Source organism: Bombina bombina, chromosome 4 (genome assembly GCF_027579735.1).
Source record: "Bombina bombina isolate aBomBom1 chromosome 4, aBomBom1.pri, whole genome shotgun sequence".
NCBI classification, from domain to species: Eukaryota; Metazoa; Chordata; class Amphibia; order Anura; family Bombinatoridae; genus Bombina; species Bombina bombina.
The window spans coordinates 509,708,611-509,728,898 of record NC_069502.1 but is presented as its reverse complement, the minus strand read 5'-3'; the positions used below and the strand labels follow the sequence as shown (position 1 = coordinate 509,728,898).

The 20,288-nt window shown below is 39.5% G+C and overlaps 1 protein-coding gene across 4 annotated transcripts in view; it reads right to left on the bottom strand.

The window, feature by feature from the left end:
• The window catches only part of COL19A1 (collagen type XIX alpha 1 chain), a 1,696,717-nt gene that overhangs the window by 1,259,830 nt on the left and 416,599 nt on the right, over positions 1 to 20,288 (bottom strand). For all 4 annotated transcript variants that reach the window (XM_053710417.1, XM_053710419.1, XM_053710420.1 and 1 more), the window contains exon 7: positions 7,481 to 7,561. In XM_053710417.1, coding sequence (XP_053566392.1) covers positions 7,481 to 7,561 — 81 coding nt within the window. The remainder of the gene's footprint in view (positions 1 to 7,480; positions 7,562 to 20,288) is intronic.

Sequence of the window (20,288 nt, the reverse complement as noted above, 5' to 3'; positions counted from 1 at the left end):
CCTCCTCTGTCCTGTCACCACTTTCTGTTCGGGTACCACAAGCTCTGTCCTCGGTCCCCTTCTCTTCTCAATCTACACATCATCATTAGGTTCCATAATAAAGTCCCACGGGTTCCAATATCATTTGTATGCAGATGACACCCAAATCTACTTCTCTGCACCAGACCTATCTCCTTCCTTGATAACCCATGTCACTAACTGTCTTTCTCATATCTCTTCCTGGATGTCCTCTCACTACCTCAAGCTAAATCTCTCGAAAAACTAAGCTCCTTATTTTCCCTCTTTCTTCAATAATCTCCACCCCCAATCTCTCTATAACCGTTGACAACTTCATCATTACCCCTACCCCACATGCCCGATGTCTTGGGGTCACACTTGACCTTTCTTTCCATTGCCGTTTCCACCTTAAAAACATCTATAAAATTTGACATTTCCTTACATAAGACACAACTAAGATTTTAATCCACTCTCTCATCCTTTCCCGCCTCGATTACTGCAACTCTGTCCTCTCTGGTCTCCCCAGCTGCCGCTTAGCTCCTTTACAATCCATAATGAATGCCTCTGCCAGGCTCATTTTCCTTGCACGTCGCTCTTCATCTGCTCCACCTTTCTGCCTCCAGGATTAAACACAAAATTCTCACGCTGACACACAAAGCCCTCAACTGCACTGCTCCCCCCTATATCTCAGACCTTGTCTCCAGATACTCTCCCTCCCATCCCCTTCGCTCTGCTCATGACCTCCTACTCTCCTCCTCTCTTGTTACTTTCTCACACTCCCGCTTACAGGACTTCTCCAGACTGGCTCTTATCTTGTGGAACTCTCTGCCTCGCTCCACAAGACTCTCCCCTAGTTTTGAAAACTTCAAGCGCTCTCTCAAGACTCTACTGTTCAGGGATGCATACAACCTACACTAACCTTTCTTTATACTGTTTCATCTCCTCCATTGCTATCCCCTTGAACCCCCTTAGCATGTAAGCCTAAGAACGATGCTGTTTGTAGATCACCTTCTTTAGAGCTGACTACAACAGTGCAACTCTTGGCAGGGCCCTCTTCCTATCTGATTCCTATAAAAGTTTCCTTGTATTCTGCCTATGTTTATAGCGCTGCGGAATCTGTTGGCGCTCTACAAATAACCAATAATAATAATAATAACCAATAAGAAGAGTTAATTTAATCCAAATCCTACTGTCACTTTATATGTCACGTGATATTATCCTTCCAATATAAACTCCAAATATGTAACAAAGAAATGCTCTTGATTGATTCTAATTTACATCCATGTCTATCAATCTACTTACCATCAATGATCTATTTATTACCCCACCACATGTTTTTATTAGTCAATAAATAAAGTAGGCATACTTGTCTATGAGAAAGGTTGTGTTTTTCTGACGAAATGCGTAAGACATTTACTGCTGCTATGTGTAAACACATTTCTTAACAAGATTTTTATGTTCTTCATGAAATAAAGCTTTGTTTTGATATCTTATCTAACGCCTTGAGACTCACCAGTTATTGCACACTTTGGATACTTACACATGAGCCATTTAAGTAAAGAAGAGAGATTAGCTTTAAAGGGACATTAAACCCATTTTTTTATTTCATGATACAGATAGAGAATACAATTTTAAACAACATTTCAATTTAGTTCTATTATCTAATTCGCTTTATTCTTTATCATTTGTTTAAGAAATAGTTATGCACATGAATGAGCAAATCACACGAAGCATCTATTTGCAGCCACCAATCAGCAGCTATTGAGCCTATCTATATATGCTTTTCAGCAAGGATATCAAGATAATGAACCAAATTAGATGATAGAAGTAAATTAGAAAGTTGTTTAAAATTGCATGCTCTTTCTAAATCATTAAAGAAAACATTTGGGTTTCATGTTCCTTAAAGTAAAATTCAGACCTGGGATAACATTTTGGTTAACCCTTGGACAAAGGAGGCAATTTAGTGATTCGGGATAAAGAATAATATAATAAAGAAGCATCAAGAGAGTTGAATAATAAGAAGTGTTATAAACAACGTATTCAAACCCCACATTGGAATTTCTGAATTTGTATGACAAATTGATTGGTCTAGCAAACATAGAAGGGTGGATAAGTGAAAAAGAATGGATTCCATGATTCCAAAGAAAAGGAAAAAAAACTCTACCCTAAAAATTTACCTGAAAAGGGCATTTGGCTGGGTATTGTTATGAAAATGGCATTAACTCTTTTGCCATCCGTAAAAACAAAACAAAAAAGTAATCTAAAAAAATCCACCCTAAAAAAATGCAGCACAATAATTTTACAGAAAGTGTGCGAACTGCGTGGGTCACTGCAAATCTCCAAAACCAGTATAAAATCCAAAGTCAGCCACACCACTGAATTTCCAAAGGACTTTATTCCATAACTAAAAAAGAAGCAGGTACAAACAAAGAATATGTTTCAGGTTTCATACCCTTAGTCATGTCATGGACTAGGACATGACTAAGGGTATGAGACCCAAAACAAAGTTCTTGTTTGTACTTGCTCCTTTTTAGTTATGGAATAAAGTCCTTTGGAAATTTAGTTGTGCAGCTGACTTTCATTTTTATATCATAAAACCCAACCAGAACTAATAGTTTCAGTGTTACAAGTAATTGGATTAGGAATATGTGGAGGTGGATCTTCTATTTAAAAACATTAATACCAGGAAGTATTCATGAACAAATAGGGTTTGGTTTGTTCATATGAGAAATGGAACATTTGATTTTTTATTGGTTTGAATAGGGAGTGATGGATTATCAATGAGTCATTGTTTCATACAAGGGAAGGTAATATGAGATTGATACTTACCTTTGGTTATGGACCTAGAAAAGCATGTGTTACTACATCCTATATTATAAAAGACAAGTGTTTGTCTGAAGCCGTCATGCGCAGTTCAGACAAACACTTGGCCTTAGATTCTATTCTCGCGCACCTCGGCATAGCTGACAGCTGACAGATTGGGAGCGCTACACAGCATACAAGCAGCTGTGAGATAGGGAGCGCGAGCTACTCAACAGCTGTGAGGTCTGCTGCGTGAGAAGCGGCAACGCGCTCCCCAGACCTCACAGCTGTTTGTGGCCGACGGGAGCGTCGCGAGGGGCGTGGCCGGGCGTCGCGAGGGGCGTGGCCGGGCGGGTGTTGCCGCGATGGGGCGTGGCCAGGCGGGGTCCCGCGAAGACAGAGCCAGAGAGGGAGCCAGAGAGGGAGCCAGAGAGGGAGCAGGGGGGGGGGGGGCAGAGAGCCAAAGAGAAGGGGGGGGGCAGAGAGCCAAAGAGAAGGGAAGGGCAGAGAGCCAAAGAGAAGGGGGGGGGCAGAGAGCCAAAGAGAAGGGGGGGGGGCAGAGAGCCAAAGAGAAGGGGGGGGCAGAGAGCCAAAGAGAAGGGGGGGCAGAGAGCCAAAGAGAAGGGGGGGCAGAGAGCCAAAGAGAAGGGGGGGGCAGAGAGCCAAAGAGAAGGGGGGGGCAGAGAGCCAAAGAGAAGGGGGGGGGCAGAGATCCAAAGAGAAGGGGGGGCAGAGAGCCAAAGAGAAGTGGGGGGCAGAGAGCCAAAGAGAAGGGGGGGGGCAGAGAGCCAAAGAGAAGGGGGGGGCAGAGAGCCAAAGAGAAGGGGGGGGCAGAGAGCCAAAGAGAAGGGGGGGGGGGGCAGAGAGCCAAAGAGAAGGGGGGGCAGAGAGCCAAAGAGAAGGGGGGGGCAGAGAGCCAAAGAGAAGGGGGGGCAGAGAGCCAAAGAGAAGGGGGGGGGGCAGAGAGCCAAAGAGAAGGGGGGGGGGCAGAGAGCCAAAGAGAAGGGGGGGGGCAGAGAGCCAAAGAGAAGGGGGGGGCAGAGAGCCAAAGAGAAGGGGGGGGGCAGAGAGCCAAAGAGAAGGGGGGGGCAGAGAGCCAAAGAGAAGGGGGGGGGCAGAGAGCCAAAGAGAAGGGGGGGGCAGAGAGCCAAAGAGAAGGGGGGTGGCAGAAAGCCAAAGAGAAGGGGGGGCAGAGAGCCAAAGAGAAGGGGGGGGCAGAGAGCCAAAGAGAAGGGGGGGCAGAGAGCCAAAGAGAAGGCGGGGGGCAGAGAGCCAAAGAGAAGGGGGGGGCAGAGAGCCAAAGAGAAGGGGGGGGCAGAGAGCCAAAGAGAAGGGGGGGGCAGAGAGCCAAAGAGAAGGGGGGGCAGAGAGCCAAAGAGAAGGGGGGGGCAGAGAGCCAAAGAGAAGGGGGGGGCAGAGAGCCAAAGAGAAGGGGGGGGGCAGAGAGCCAAAGAGAAGGGGGGGGCAGAGAGCCAAAGAGAAGGGGGGGGCAGAGAGCCAAAGAGAAGGGGGGGGCAGAGAGCCAAAGAGAAGGGGGGGGGCAGAGAGCCAAAGAGAAGGGGGGGGAGAGAGAGCCAAAGAGAAGGGGGGGAAGAGAGCCAAAGAGAAGGGGGGGAGAGCCAAAGAGAAGGGGGGGAGAGCCAAAGAGGGGGGAGAGAGAGAGCCAAAGAGGAAAAAGAGCCAAAAAGGAGAGAGAGCCAAAGAGGGGGGAGAGAGAGCCAAAGAGGGGGGAGAGAGAGCCAAAGGGGGGGGGGGAGAGCCAAAGGGGGGGGGAGAGAGCTAAAGGGGGGGAGAGCCAAAGAGGGGGGAGAGAGAGAGCCAAAGAGGAAAGAGAGCCAAAGAGAGAGACAAAGAGGGGGGAGAGAGAGCCAAAGAGGGGGGGGGCAGAGCCAAAGAGGGGGGGGAGAGCCAAAGAGGGGGGGAGAGAGCCAAAGAGGGGGGGAGAGAACAAAAGAGGGGGGGAGAGAACAAAAGAGGGGAGGGGAGAGCAAAAGAGGGGGGGGGGGAGAGCCAAAGAGGGGGGGAGCCAAAGGGGAGGGGGGAGCCAAAGGGGAGGGGAGAGCCAAAGAGGGGGGAGAGAGCCAAAGAGGGGGGAGAGAGAGCCAAAGAGGGGGGAGAGAGAGCCAAAGAGGGGGGAGAGAGAGCCAAAGGGGGGGGGGAGCCAAAGAGGGGAGAGAGAGAGCCAAAGAGGAGAGAGAGCAAAAGAGGGGAGAGAGCCAAAGAGGGGGGGAGCCAAAGAGGGGGGGGAGAGCCAAAGGGGGGGGGAGAGCCAAAGAGGGGGGAGAGAGAGCAAAAGAAAGGATGGAGAGAGCCAAAGAGGGGAGAGAGAGAGCAAAAGAGGGGAGAGAGAGAGCAAAAGAGGGGAGAGAGAGAACAAAGGAGAGGGGGGAGAGAAAGCAAAAGAGAGGGGGGAAAGAAAGCAAAAGAGAGGGGGGAAGAGAGAGCAAAAGAAAGGGGGGAGAGAGCAAGGGGTGGGACCGCTGTTCTGAAAAAAATGGCCCGTGTACACGGGCTTTAGTACTAGTCATAAATAATAGGGAATAGTGGAATAACAATGATAAAAATTGTTGCTTGATATATTATATTAACCGAGCGTAAGATGTGTAAGTATGTTTTGTTTTGATACAAAGTCATGCCCACTTTTTGTTATTGGCTAATAAAAACATGTGATGGGATGATAGACTTTTGATTTAGATTCTGTATATATAGTGTAGATTATAAATAGCACCTAGGGGTGTACTGGTAAGTGGATCGATAGATATAGATGTAAATCAATAATGACAATCAGAATTGATTTAGAGCAATTATATGCTACGTACATATCTGGGGTTCAGATTGGAAGGATAATATCACGTGACATATGAAGTAGCAGTATATGGATAACACCCACTCTCCTGTTATTGGTTGAAACGCAGGGTTAGTGAGTGATCTCTACATATTAAATTGGCTGATATATATATATATATATATATATATATATATATATATATATATATATATATACACACAGTATATATATATATATATATATATAATATTGCGTGTCAGCTAGTGATGGAATGGATGAATAAAGTTATAATCAGATTGTGAATTACCTTGTAAGGAAAGATCTCTGAGAACACAATATTGGTTGGTTATGTCATGTTGTGTATACAGGATAGATGTATTAGGTAATTTTGAATGGAATGAATCATTGAAATATTGTTCTAACCGGATAGGTAGATGAGAGGGTGTGTAAAGGAAGTGCCCTGTGATTGGCTGATTATTGGTATTTAAACACAGTTTTAGGAGTGTTCGGGTTGCCTTTGAAAAAGACGGAAGGTAAAATATGAATCAGGGGATTATTGTGATCTGTGTAGTATAATATACTGGTTGTGATTAATTTTAGAATGATTTCCTATAGTCTAAGATGTTTTTGCAGAGCTTGGATGCACTGACACAACCATTTTTAATAATTGTTCCCAACCTATTGAAAGCATAGTTTAGTATACTTGGAGGACTGTGTCCTCATAGCTTATTGAGGGATCGTTTTATTCGGTGGCTTGTGTACAACGGGACAACCACTGCTAATTGCTCGTTAACTGCACTCAGACTGTTTCTATATGTTATACAGATTAGAATTTAAATAATGGTGTACTGCACAGATCTTTTATTTCATGTTGGATTTTTATTTGTTTTTAATGTTTCTGAAAAAATGTTAATTGTAATAAAAGTAAACATTATGTTTTATGAATAATTTCATTATGATAACTGTATTAGATAGTTATGATAAGTGAGTGCTCTTCTTGTGTTTCTTTTCATTCCTCTTTCCTATACATTATAGTATTGGCACTGAGCACCCCAGCCATAACAACATAAAAGCATTCTTCTTATGGGAAGTAGTGGTTAACTGGTTGAGTCTGATGGGTTAAATTTGGTCAACTTTGTTATCACAGATTTAGGGTTTGTAAATTCTGCATGAACCTGAACATATTAAATATAGTGACTGGTGTACCTGAAGATTTTTAGGTGAAAAATATATGATATATTTTTTTAGACACCATTAAGTTTGAACAATGCTAGAAAATATATTTGAAATAACATACATTGCCAGCCTACATCCTAGTCTACATAAATGTGTCCCACTGAACAAAAAAACGGGCAGCACTACCATATGGAATTCCCCAGAATAAGCAACTGTTTTAAGTATTATCCCATATACAATAGATAGTCATTGAAACTTGCCTTAGCTAACTTGCATTTGCTAGGCACCAAAAAATGTTATAAGAAGAAAAAATGTTACAAGAAAAATGTTATAAATATATTCTTAGAATTACCAGTTTACGTTCCAGCAAGATATTGTAATTGCAAACAATTTGTAGGATATACTGTTCTTGTATTCAATGTACAACAGTAACAAACATTCACGGAATTGAGTAATTTTATACTATGCTATTTCATCATAGAAAAGAATAATATTAACTAAACTTTTGTTAAAACTTAGATTTAATATACAAGCAAGAAATACTTTACAAGGTCTAGATATTATCAGGGATAACTTGTTTATCTGAAGTATAGAAGAAAATGTCTTTGAATATTATTTTGCAGAGCTTTTAGTTAAGATGGGATCACATACAGGTACACAATCTGACATACAGTTTATACTAAAATGAAAACATACATTTACAGAAACTAATCTTACCATTCCATCAGATACCTCACAGCAGGTCTCCAGAGCTGCTTGTTTTGGACTACAGTATATTGTTATTCGCTGGAGTTCAATCTAAAAGAGAAAATAATAAACAGAAATCAAAACTCAACATAGCAAAATTTGAATAGCCAACAGTTTATGTAGAATCAAAAATGCAATTCCGGTAGTTTCATTATGATATCTTAAAAAAAAAGAAAGAAATTAGATATGGAAGCGTTTTAAAAAGACAGCAAATTAATGACATAGGTGAAACATAAAGCAGGGATCTAAGTCAGAGTTGAAATGGTGTTTTAGATCATTTACTGTGTTGTGGCTTATTATTGCTCATGTCTGCACTATAAATAACAATATTCAAAGCAACAAATAAAACTTGTGCGCCTACTTTCTACATTTGAAAGGATGCTACTGGGTAATATTTTATCAGTGACAGTAATAGTGAGTGAGGTATGAGATGAATATTCAATGCCTCAAATGTTGTATTGAAAACCTAAGAACTGTATCCATAGATCAGTGAGTAGGAGACAGCTGACAGCTATGCATAAAAATTGACATATTGTAGCGATAGCTTCATATGTAGTGTAGAACGTGTGCATTATCAAACGTGTATGCATTTGTGTCTTACCTATGTACATCTCGCTTGTCTTTTGCCTATGTATATCTTGGCATAATGGGTTAGTACTTAAATAAATGTTAATATTATTAATCTAGATTTATAAAAGGCCCAGTGTACACTTAAGAAGTATAAAAAAACATTACATTTTTTTATTTTTAATGAGAGTAGAACCAAATCAATGTTTAGAGGCAGATTCGTAAATACATACTACACATTTCAACTCTCCCTCTTATAAAGGAAAAATCCTTCCTTTAAGGTAAAATCCCTTTGTCATAAAAGCTAGTGGATTGAGAAGAAATACATTGTTTATTCATAAATCATTTTACACCCAGTGTTATTGATATAAAGTTTTGCCATCTTGCTTTCTTAGCGATACCAAAGAATTTAGATTAATTAGAAATTAATTGGTTCTGCCGTGAATTAAGCTGTGAGCACTTATTTTATGTTTACATTTAATAACTGTAGACCAATAGCCCAATAATCTCTATATTTTATTAAAGCAGTAACAGAAAAAAAATATCACTAAGTATAAATGTAACGCTTTAGTCAATTCTGTCAAATTTCCTATGCATTTCATTTTTTTAAAATCTCTATTTAATTGGTTCTGTAACAAAATGGTCAGCTGACCTACATCATACACAAGAAACTATAGTAAGTGAGCAATAACCAATTTTTATTTTTAGATTTCTAACAAAAACTATTTTGAAATACATTTTTCACAAACACTAATAACAACTAGACCTTGGCTGTCATAAATCAATGTTGGTTTTCTACACTTAGCAGAGAGAAATCCAGCAGTACTCTATAAATTACATTGAATATATATTACCAGGTAATGTTTCTTTGCCAGTCTTACAAAATACAGAGCTGCCAGTATCACCTTTACATGTTCCTCAAATTTCCTGATATCCAACACAGATGTTATTTTTTTTTAGCATATATTGCTTTGGGTAAACCAAGGACAGAACTGAGTAATACTTGTGTCTACTTAAGGACACAATACTTTTTTTTTAATTGTGGTGAAACATAATTTAAAATATCCATCTAATACACATTTGACCACTTTATAGTGAAATAATAGAATTTCTACTGCCTCCAAAGGCTTTAGTGCATTCAGCAGGATTATGAATTCTGACCTTGCACAATTCTACTGCATACAGAAAGAGAAGTGCTTTACCAGGAACAAACAACAGCTCAATAGCTTGTTCTATTGCAAGTTACCATCAGGGATGACAGAGGAGAGCTCTCCTGAAGTTTATCAGTCTAACCCTACCTAGCAAGGTTAGTTAAGCCCCGAAATACCAGGCAATCCTCCTCTGAACAAGGAACACGGCAATCCCAGATGATTTCAGCCTTCTGTGAGTCTCGCTAGTGAAGCGCAGCCATATTCCTCTAAGCACATTGGACAAGGAGTCCCCCATTACCCTTAGGGAGACTTACCCAGGGTCATAATTCACATGCATACAGAAAGAGAAGTGTTCTACCATGAATAAACAACAGCTCAGTAGCTTGTTCTATGATGAGTTACTACTTGGGAGAAGCCTCTCACAGAGGAGATTCCTCCTGAATTATATCACTCTGATCCCGCCTAGCAAGAGTAGTCCAGCCCCCAAAACATTGGGCAATCCTCCTCTGAACAAGGAACATGGCAGTCCAAGACAATCAATTTCACCTTCTGTGGCTAAAATACTTTAGGAAATTTCTTCTCTTTGAAAATCACAACTGGGTTAAAGAGGCTGCTCCTAGGTGGTAACTCACCATAGAACAGGCTACTAAGCAGTTGTTCATTCCTGGTAGAGCGCTTCTCTTTCTGTATGAATTTGTAACATTACCCTGGAGAAGTCTCTCTAAGGGTGATGGGGAAACCAGACATGGACTCCTTGCCCAATGTGCTTAGAGGGATAGGAATGCACCTCACTGACAAGGCCATAAAAGGCTGAAATGATCATCTGGGGTTGACATTTTCCTTGTTAAGAGGAGGATTGCCTGGTATTTTGGAGTTGGACTGACCATACTAGGCAGGATCAGACCGATATACTCCAGTAAAGTTCTCTTCTGTGAAAAAAACAATTGGGCTATTCTTCATTCCTGGTAGAGCGCTTCTCTTTATGCACATCCCTATTCTTTATAGGAGCTCATTTAACAAATTCAATGAGAGCAGGAGATGTCAACCAATGACATGAGATAGGAGATGTCAATCAACCCAAACAGTTAAGCCCATTTGATTTTGATCCATTACATATGGGGTGGCAGACAGGTTAGGAAGCAGTGACCTTACAGCCGATGCCAACAGCATACCACTGCTTCTTAACTTCCTTAAACAATGGGGCTCTGAAGCAACATCTGCTGCTTAATAAATGGAGCCCTATGTATGGTAATTTATATATATAATGTACATATATACATACATACATATACACACAGATAGCCACAAGGGTGCTATATGTCAGCATAAATCCAATGAGTGCTCCCTAGCGTGTTTCTGTATAAAAAAAAAGCACTAAAATGCTATTGCAATAGTTAACCTTAAGAAAACCAGATTAACTATATATATAATTTTCTTTCATGTAATTGGCAAGAGTCCATGAGCTAGTGAAGTATAGGATATACAATCCTACCAGAAGGGGCAAAGTTTCCCAAACCTCAAGATGCCTATAAATACACCCCTCACCACACCCACAATTCAGTTTTACAAACTTTGCCTCCCTATGGAGGTGGTGAAGTAAGTTTGTGCTTGATTTTCTTCTGTGCTATGCGCTTCTCAGCATTTTGAAGCCTGATTCCTCTCAGAGTACAGTGATTGTCAGAGGGATGTGAAGGGAGTATCACCTATTGAATCAATGGTTTTACTCACAGGAAATCTTTTCATAGGTTCTCTGTTATCGGTCATAGAGATTAATCTCCTACCTCCCTTTTCAGATCGACAATATACTCTCATATTCCATTACCTTTACTGATACTGTTTCAGTACTGGTTTGGCTATCTGCTATATGTGGACGGGTGTCTTTCGGTAAGTATGTTTTCATTACCTAAGACACTCTCAGCTATGGTTTGGCACTTTATGTATTAATATAAAGTATTACATATATGTATTGTACTTATATTTGCCATGAGTCAGGTTTTATTTATATTTCCTTTTGCAGACTATCAATTTCAAAATTGGGAAAATATTTATGAAGTTATTTTTTCTTACCTGGGGTATAGTCTTTTCTTCAAATTGACTGCTTTTTCATTAAATTTTGCGGGCAAAATGCTAATATTTATTGCGTCATTCTTGGTGCGAGAATTTTTTGGTGCAAAGGTACATTCGGCAATGCAAATTCGTCTTTTCTGGCATCTTAGTTGACGCCAGGTTTCCGTGCACAAGGTTGCGTCTGCCATGACGTGAGTTGCGTCATTTCCGGATGTTGTTAGCGCCAAAAAAATTCATTTTGCGTTGTGCGTCATACTTGGCCCAAAATAATTTAATTATTTAAACCACACTTCGTATATGCCTCTTGCTTTTTTTTTTATGCTCAGACGGCTATGCTGTTTGCATTTTATTTCCCATTCCTGAAACTGCCATATAAGGAAATTGATCATTTTGCTTTATATGTTGTTTTTTTCTCTCATATTTGCAAGATGTCTGTTGGAATCCTGCTGCCTGATAACAGTTCTACCAAAGCTAAGTGTATCTGTTGTAAGTTAGCGGAGATTATTTCTCCAGCTGTAGTATGTAACAGTTGTCATGATAACATTTTACATGCAGAGAATGTATCCATCAGTACTAGTACAATGCCTGTTGTTCCTTCAACATCGAATGTACATGATATCCCTGTGAATATAAAAGATTTTATTGCTGATGCGATTCAGAAGGCTTTCCGCCTTCTAATAAATGTAAAAGGTGTTTTAAAACTTCTCATAAAGTTGATGAAATTTCAAATGACTGATAACATACTGAATTATCCTCTTCTGATGAGGATCTATCTGATTCAGAAGATCCTACCTCAGATATTGACACTGATAAATCTACTTATCTCTTTAAGATGGAGTATATACGTTCCTTGTTAAAGAGGCGTTGATTACTATGGATATTGAGGAATCTAGTCCTCTTGATACTAAAACTAGTAAATGTTTAAATTCTGTTAAACCTCCTGTGGTTACTCCAGAAGTTTTTCCAGTTACTGATGCTATTTCTGATATGATTCCAAAGGAATGGGATAGGCCTGGTACTTTTTTTTATTCATTCTTCTAGGTTAATAAAAGTTGTATCCTTTGCCAGCAGCTAGATTGGAGTTTTGTGAAAAAATCCCCAAAGTTGATGGGGCTCTCTCTATTCTTGCCAAATGTACTACTATTCCTAAGGAAGATAGTACTTATTTTAAGTATCCTTTAGATAAGAAACTTGAGTCTTATCTAAGGAAAGCTTATTTATTTTCTGGCTATATTCTTAGGCCTGCTATATCTATGGCTGATGTTGCAGCTGCATCAACCTTTTGGTTGAAAAGCTTAGCGCAACAGGAAACAGATTCTGATTTGTCATGATAGCATTGTTCGTTTGCTTCAACATGCTAATCATTTTATCTGTGATGCTATTTTTTATATCATCAAAATTGATGTTAAACCTATGTCTTTAGCTATTTTAGCTAGTAGAGCTTTGTGGCTTAAATATTGGAATGCTGACATGGTATCTAAGTCTAGATTACTATCTCTTTCTTTCCAAGGTAGCAATTTATTTGGTTCTCAGTCGGATTCTATTATTTCAACTGCCACTGGGGAAGGGAGTTTTTTTGCCTCAGGATAAAAGACCTAAGAGTAAATCTAAAGCTTCTAATTGTTTTTGTTCTTTTTGACAGAATAAGGAACAGAAAGGCAATCCTTCCCCAAAAGAATCTGGTTCCAATTGGAAACCTTCTTCAAGTTGGAATAAATCCAAGCCTTTTAAGAAACCAAAGTCAGCCCCTAAGGCTGCATGAAGGTGCGGCCCTCATTCCAGTTCAGCTGGTGGGGGGAAGATTAAAATTTTTCCAAAACATTTGGGCAGATTCTGTCCAAAATCAGTGGATTCAGAGTATTGTCTCTCAAGGGTATCGAAAAGGATTCAGAGTAAGACCTCCTGTGAGAAGATTCTCTCTCATGTTCCAGCAAATCCAGTGAAGGCTCAAGCTTTTCTGAAGTGTGTTTCAGATCTAGAGCTTTCAGGGGTAATCATACCAGTTCTGTTTCAGGAACAGGGTCTGGGGTTTTATTCAAATCTATTCATTGTCCCAAAGAAAGAAAATTTATTCAGGCCACTTCTGGATCTGAAAATTTTGAATCGTTTTGTAAGAGTGCCAACTTTCAAAATGGTGATTAGAAGGACTATTGTGCCTTTTGTTCAGCAAGGTCATTATATGTCCACACTAGACTTACAGGTTGCATATCTTCATATTCCGATTCATCCAGACCACTATCAATTTCTGAGATTCTCTTTTCTAGACAAGCATTACCAATTTGCCGCTCTTCCATTTGGCCTAGCGTCAGCTCCAAGAATTTTTTCGAAGGTTCTCGGTGGACTACTCTCTGTAATCAGAGAACAGGGTATTGCGTTGTTTTCTTATTTGGAGGATATCTTTTTTTTTTTTTTTTTTAAATCTTTTATTTATTATAGCCATTCAAAACATGACGACAAATCATAATATCAAAAAAAAAATTACTGTCTCACAGGACCAGTAAAAAATTTGCCAACATTATCTTCTCTATAGATACACGGGCCAAAAAAGAAAAAACTATTTTTAAACTACATTTTGTCCTCATGAGTTTAACAAAGTAATGGCTAATATTTACCTCCTGTATATAAATAAAAACATAAGTAAAAACTAAAAAAACAAAACAAAAAAAAAAACAAAAAAAAAAAAACATGTAAACCCTCCCCCTACCAAGATCGATCATGAAATACCTACTACCCTCTTAATCTATATCCCCTGCATTCCTTAACCAGGTATCTGGGAACCTGTAGTATGACAAGCTCAGCAAAGCTCACCGACGCCAAGAAGGGCAGCAAGATCTGCTTCTGGAGGCAGAAAGTATATGATTTAATAATTGGAGCCCAGCTTTCCAAAAATTTTCTAATTCTTCTTTCTGATACTTGCTGTAGATGAAACGATTCAAAAATAATCTGAGCTTGGATATCCTTCAATACTGACACGAGAGAAGGGGGTGTCTTTGATATCCATTTTTTAAAGATATTATATCTCACAATTAGTATAATAATATTTAGGATATACAGCGACAAATTAACTCTCTCATCAGGGAAAAGCAACACTATTTCTTCCAGAGAAAGGGAGATAGAAGTTTCAAAGACTCTATTATACCAGTATTGAATTTTCTGCCATAGTTGCGATATTTTAGGACAGGTCCATAACATATGGCGAATATCCGCCTGCACACAAGAACAATGTTTGCACTTAAAAGATTTACCCGGAACAAAATTAGCTAATTTCGCTGGGGAATAATAATAATTATTTAAAAGTTTTAAATGAGATTCTTTCCAGCTTACTGCTATCGAATATCTAGCCACAGTTGCCAGACTATTGATTAGCATCTCCCGATCTATCGCTGGAATATATCGTGACCAGGCTCGGATTAAATTATCCTCCTCCATTATGCCCTGTTTCGTCAACATGATGTCATAAATTAGTGAAATTGATGCATCCCCCATATTAAATTTTCTAATACAACTCTCAATCTCAGGCCATTCCCATCTTCCCATCGCATACCATCTTTGTCCACTGAGAAAGTGTCGAATTTGAAAGTAAGCAAACCGATTAGCACTCGGAAGAGAGAACTGCTCCCTAATAGTCTCCCAAGGTAAAATCTGACGATCATCATTGAGGAGCTGATTCAAGTATACCAGTCCCCCATTCTGCCAGACGTGAAAACATTTTTGATCTATCCCAGGTAAAAATAAAGGATTTCCTCTAATGGGTAAAAAGTCTGAGAAAGCCGGATCAACTTTACACAACTTACAAACCTTATGCCAAATCACCACTATATTCCTTACAGATATAAGGGAAAACACCCTTCTTGGTAAAGACTGCGGAACACAATGCAGAAGGGCCGTTAAGGACCAAGGTTTGACCACATATGATTCTAGATCATATGTAGAAACCAAATCAGCCTGAGCAATCCAGTCTACCGCTATTTTAATTAGTGATGCCCAATTATATAATCTAACACTAGGAAGAGCCAGGCCTGCTCCCGTAAATTTCTGCATTAGCCTATTAATCGAAATCCGAGGTTTTTTAGATTTCCACAGAAACTTAGAGAGCCACGAAGACAAGTTCTTTAAATCCTTATTAGAAATAATAAGGGGTAAATTTTGGAGAAAATAAAGAATTTTAGGAAAAATTATAGTCTTTATTAGATTAACCGAAGCGGTAAGTGACAATGGAAAAGCAGCCCAAAGCTTGAGGTCTTCCTGTATTTTCTGAAAAAGAGTTGTAAAGTTTGCCTGATACCACTGTTTCGGATTCCTATCTATCTCTAATCCCAGATATTTGATCGCATTGAGATTACGGAATATTGTACTAGGTCGATCCACCCTCTGGTGTCCGAGCCACATCAGGTCACTCTTTTCCATATTGATTTTGTACCAGGCGAATGTACTAAAATGCTTTATCATATCAACCACTCTTGGAATATTGGCTGCTGTTTTATTCAAAAATAATAAGATATCATCCGCATATAGGAGGATTTTCAGGTTCTGAAGGCCTAGCTGGATCCCTGGAAGAACCTCTCGCAGTCTAATCGCCAAAGGTTCCAATACGATATTAAACAGTAGGGGCGAGAGGGCAACCCTGCCGCGTGCCTCTATGCAATAATAAGCTGGGAGAGATCCTGCCATTTACTAGCAAATACGACACCGGCTTCTGGTAGACTTTTTTAATAAAATTAAAGAAATTACCAGTAAGACCAAATTGGGTTAATGTGGCGAAGAGATGCCTCCACGAGATGCAGTCGAAAGCTTTGACCGCATCTAGTGTGAGGACCACTAAATCCTCGAAATCGTTCTTCTCTACAACCTGTTCTGAATTCCAAACAAAATCGACTAAAGTTATTAATTTCCTTATGTTTTTAGATGAACTACGAGTTGCCATAAATCCCACCTGGTCCGTGTGAATCAATCTATCCAGACAGGACACTAATCTCTGAGCTAGAATTGATGCTAACATTTTATAGTCTGCATTCAGGACTGAAATAGGCCTATAAGAGGCTGGATCTTCCGGGTTTTTCCATTTTTTTAGTATCAATGAAATATTGGCTGCAGAAAAAAGGGCAGAGATAGCATTATCTGATAAAAGATACTCATTGTATAATCTTTCTAAAATTGGTATAACCTGATCAGCTAGACTTTTGTAAAATTCAGCAGGTAGCCCATCCGGTCCTGCTGCTTTGTTCGGTTTTGCCGGCGATATGGCTTTACTTATCTCTTCAGCTGAAATCGGAGCATTTAACATGTCCAATTCTTCCTTTCGAATTTTAGGGACAGTGATCGAGGACCAAAATTCTGTCCGATTATCTTGGTTGAATTCTCCTTCCGAAAATAATTGCTGATAAAATTGAAAAAACACTCCAGATATTTCATCAACATCGGAGGTACGACCCCCTTCTACTTGGATTACTGGGATAAGATTCTTCTTATTCCTAGCTTTAACTAATCTGGCCAAATGTTTAGCCGAGCTACCAAGGATACCTCTAAATCGTAAATTGATTTTTTTCTCCTCTTGCTGATGTTTTTGCAACAAGAACGCATCTCTTTCTTTTCTGGCTTCTATATATACCTTCCAGTTAGACTTTGAACGGTCACTACAATATTTCCTAAAGGCATTTCTGACTTGGTTTGACAATTGAGTATCCCTCGCCCGTGATTTCCTGTTCTGTGTAACCATAAACCCCTTAATATCTCCCCTCAACACTGCTTTGGCTGCCTCCCAGAAAACCTCTATTTTATGCATATACCCGGAATTAAACCTGGCATACTCCTGCCACTTATATTTTAACCAAGCCAAAAATCTAGGATCATTATAGAGAAATCTCGGATAGAAGAATCTGGGAGACTTGGTATCCCTTTTGTCCTGAAAAAACAACACTAGAGAAATGATTGCGTGGTCCGAGACTACTATCTCATCAATCTCCGCCTCTAATTTCGCCACCGGCAAGGACTCTGAGACTAAGAATAAGTCTATGCGAGAAAACGTCCTATGTGCCTTAGATTCACATGTGAAATTCTGAACATCTGGATTTAACCTACGCCATATATCATAGACCTGTAGTTTCTGGCAAAATCTTAAAAAATACTTTGAACTTCTCCTATTCTCTGAAAATTTTTTAGCAGCAAGCCGATCCAGTTCTGGAAATAGTGTCATGTTAAAATCACCTCCAATGACCAGATTTTCTTTAACCAAAGGAAACAATTTACATTTGATCTTATCCCAAAATACCCTATACAACTTATTGGGACCATAAATATTGCAGAAAACAAATTTTAAATCATTTATATATATATGTAAAATAATAAATCTAGCTTCCGGGTCTGATTCTATCCGATCAATTTTATAATCCAAGGTCTTATTTATGAGAATCGCTACCCCACATTTCCTGCCTCCAGAAGAAGAAGAAACTACCTCACCCACCCATTTAATCTTAAGTTTCTTAGCCTCGTGATCTTCGAGGTGGGTTTCCTGTAGGAAAGAAATATCAGACTTGTTTCTAGCTAAGAGTTTAATAATTAATTTACGTTTTGAGGGAGATGAAATCCCCCCCACATTCCAGGAGGTTATCTTTAATTCCATATCCTATTTATACAGTGAATATTCTAAACGATCGGTAGAGGGGAAGAAGAAAAAAAAAAAACACTCAACGACAAAAGCAAACACAGTGTAAATTTATAATACCACATCATACTTAGGTAACCTGGGAAAAATGGGATAAAGTATGACCTTATTTATCTTTAAGAAATTCTTTTGCCTCCCTCTCCTCTGTGAAGATCTGACGAATTCCTCTGTACTCAATTATTATTTTGGCAGGATACACCATCCGAGCATTGATTCCTTTGTTAATAATTTGAGTACAGAGGGGCGCCATTATCCTTCTCTTCATGGAGGTTTCCACTGAAAAATCTTGAAACAATAATACTTTACTATTACCAAACATTAGAGGTTCCTTTAATTGCTTAAACAATTTCAACATTTCAATCTTGTCCTGGAAATTAAGGACCTTGCATATACACACCCTATTCCTCCTTTGACCTGAATCCGTATTTTTTTTGGGCCAATTCTATGGGCTCTCTCAATTATAATAGGTAACTTAGATTGAGGGACGCCCAGCTTCTGCGGGAGTAAGACCGAGGTAAACTTCAAAAGGTCTTCAAAATCCGCATCCTCCGGGAGACCCACAATTCTAATATTATTTCGTCTAGCCCGATCTTCTATATCGTCTAGACGCCCCTGCAGATTAGTAATTTTAGTCTCCTGTTGAGATATTAAAGTTTCCTGAGAGTTAACTTGATCTTCTAAATCCGAAATTCTATTTTCAGCCTCTTGTATTCTCTGTGAAAACTGCCTTACTTTTCCTGCCAAGGTAGTAATTTCGCCTGAGATAGTACCTAATTCTTTCCTAATCATCTCGAATTGGGGAAAAAATAATTCAGATAATTGTGAGAATAAAGTATGAGTATCCCCAAGATTAGATACTGGTTCCACTGAGGTATCGAGAGCTGGCTCCGACATTTTGGCTTTTTTGTCTTTAGCTTTAATGGGCATTTTGGGAGAAAATTTCCCCAGTAAATATTTATCCATAAACCCTTATATATGGGGTACGAGTCCGAAGAAACCACCCGTGCACACAAAGGGAGAAGACAAGAGAAAAAAAAAAAAAAAAAAAAAAAGGAATATAGAAAGGGAAAAAAAAACAGAACCCCCAAGTGTGAATATAAATATATATATTATACATGAAAAAAATTAGGAAAGAGATCCGCTCCCTCCACTAACGGAGGCGAGACCCTTGTTATTAAGTAACTAAGGCCCAGCCCGACCTGGAGCTTTTATGCGTGCAAAAACAAGAAAAAAAGAAATCTCTGAAGGGGGGCCCGTGTCCCTCCTGTGAAAGAAGGGCCCGAAATTTTTAAGAGTATGCACAAAGCATACACAATGTGAAAAAACAGTATAGAAGGATCCAAACCCCAAAAAGGAAAGTTACAAGTTTGGGAACTCACTGACTAATTCTAGTCATAAGCCATCATTGCCTTTAATGAGTATGCTCTCTGAAAGGCTCACTCTTATCCCTGCCACCAGAAAGAACAAATCAACAAGATTTTTCTCCCATTTTTTTCTCTTTTTTTCTCCCTTCCCCTCTTTGCCCAATAGAAGACTGCCTCCTTCAAGGAAAAATCTGAAGAGGACTATAATCAGAATTTAATACTTAACGCCCTTGAACTAAGATTTAAAGAGGTCCTATCTATGTCTGACGCCTTAAACTCATCATACTTCCTAGTATTAATTGACATAGACTAAATTTCAAATTCCAGGATACACCCCCAAGACTATTACCAACCTAGTTCGATATGACTGAACTAGCTCCACATCAATCTTTTAACAATCGTAAGAAATGGTTACTGTAATAACAGTGAAACAGCCCTTCTATACCCAGGTATTTAGACTGATATCTCTAGTAGTATTAAGCCACAGCTTAGTAGCATTTTAACACATATACAGAAAAAAGAAACAAAAACAACACAAAAACAAAAAGAACAAATAAAACCACAAGGAAAAGTGTAAAACTTGATTAGAGAAAAAGGAGCCAGTCCACAAATATACTCCACCGGCCAGAAAGTCAGTATTGCTGAGGACCCACCAGCTTGCAATGTCCAGCACGATATTTCTAGTTGACCACTTAACTTTTATAGAAATATAGAAGGACACTTGGCTTCTGCAATCCCAGTCTTAAATCTTGGAACTTTAATGCACCTTTTTTCTCACACGACTCCCAGGCCACTAGACCACATGACTGAAGTAGTTGTATGTGTAATTTGAGCCGTCAAAACCTTTATCAGGATCAAATGCCCAGTTTACTCTTTCTTTTCTTATTGGTACTAATACCCTTTCTGTGATAAGGGTCTGGGCTATGATATTCGCTCCCACTAACCCCTGCCAGCTGAATGTGTCTTTA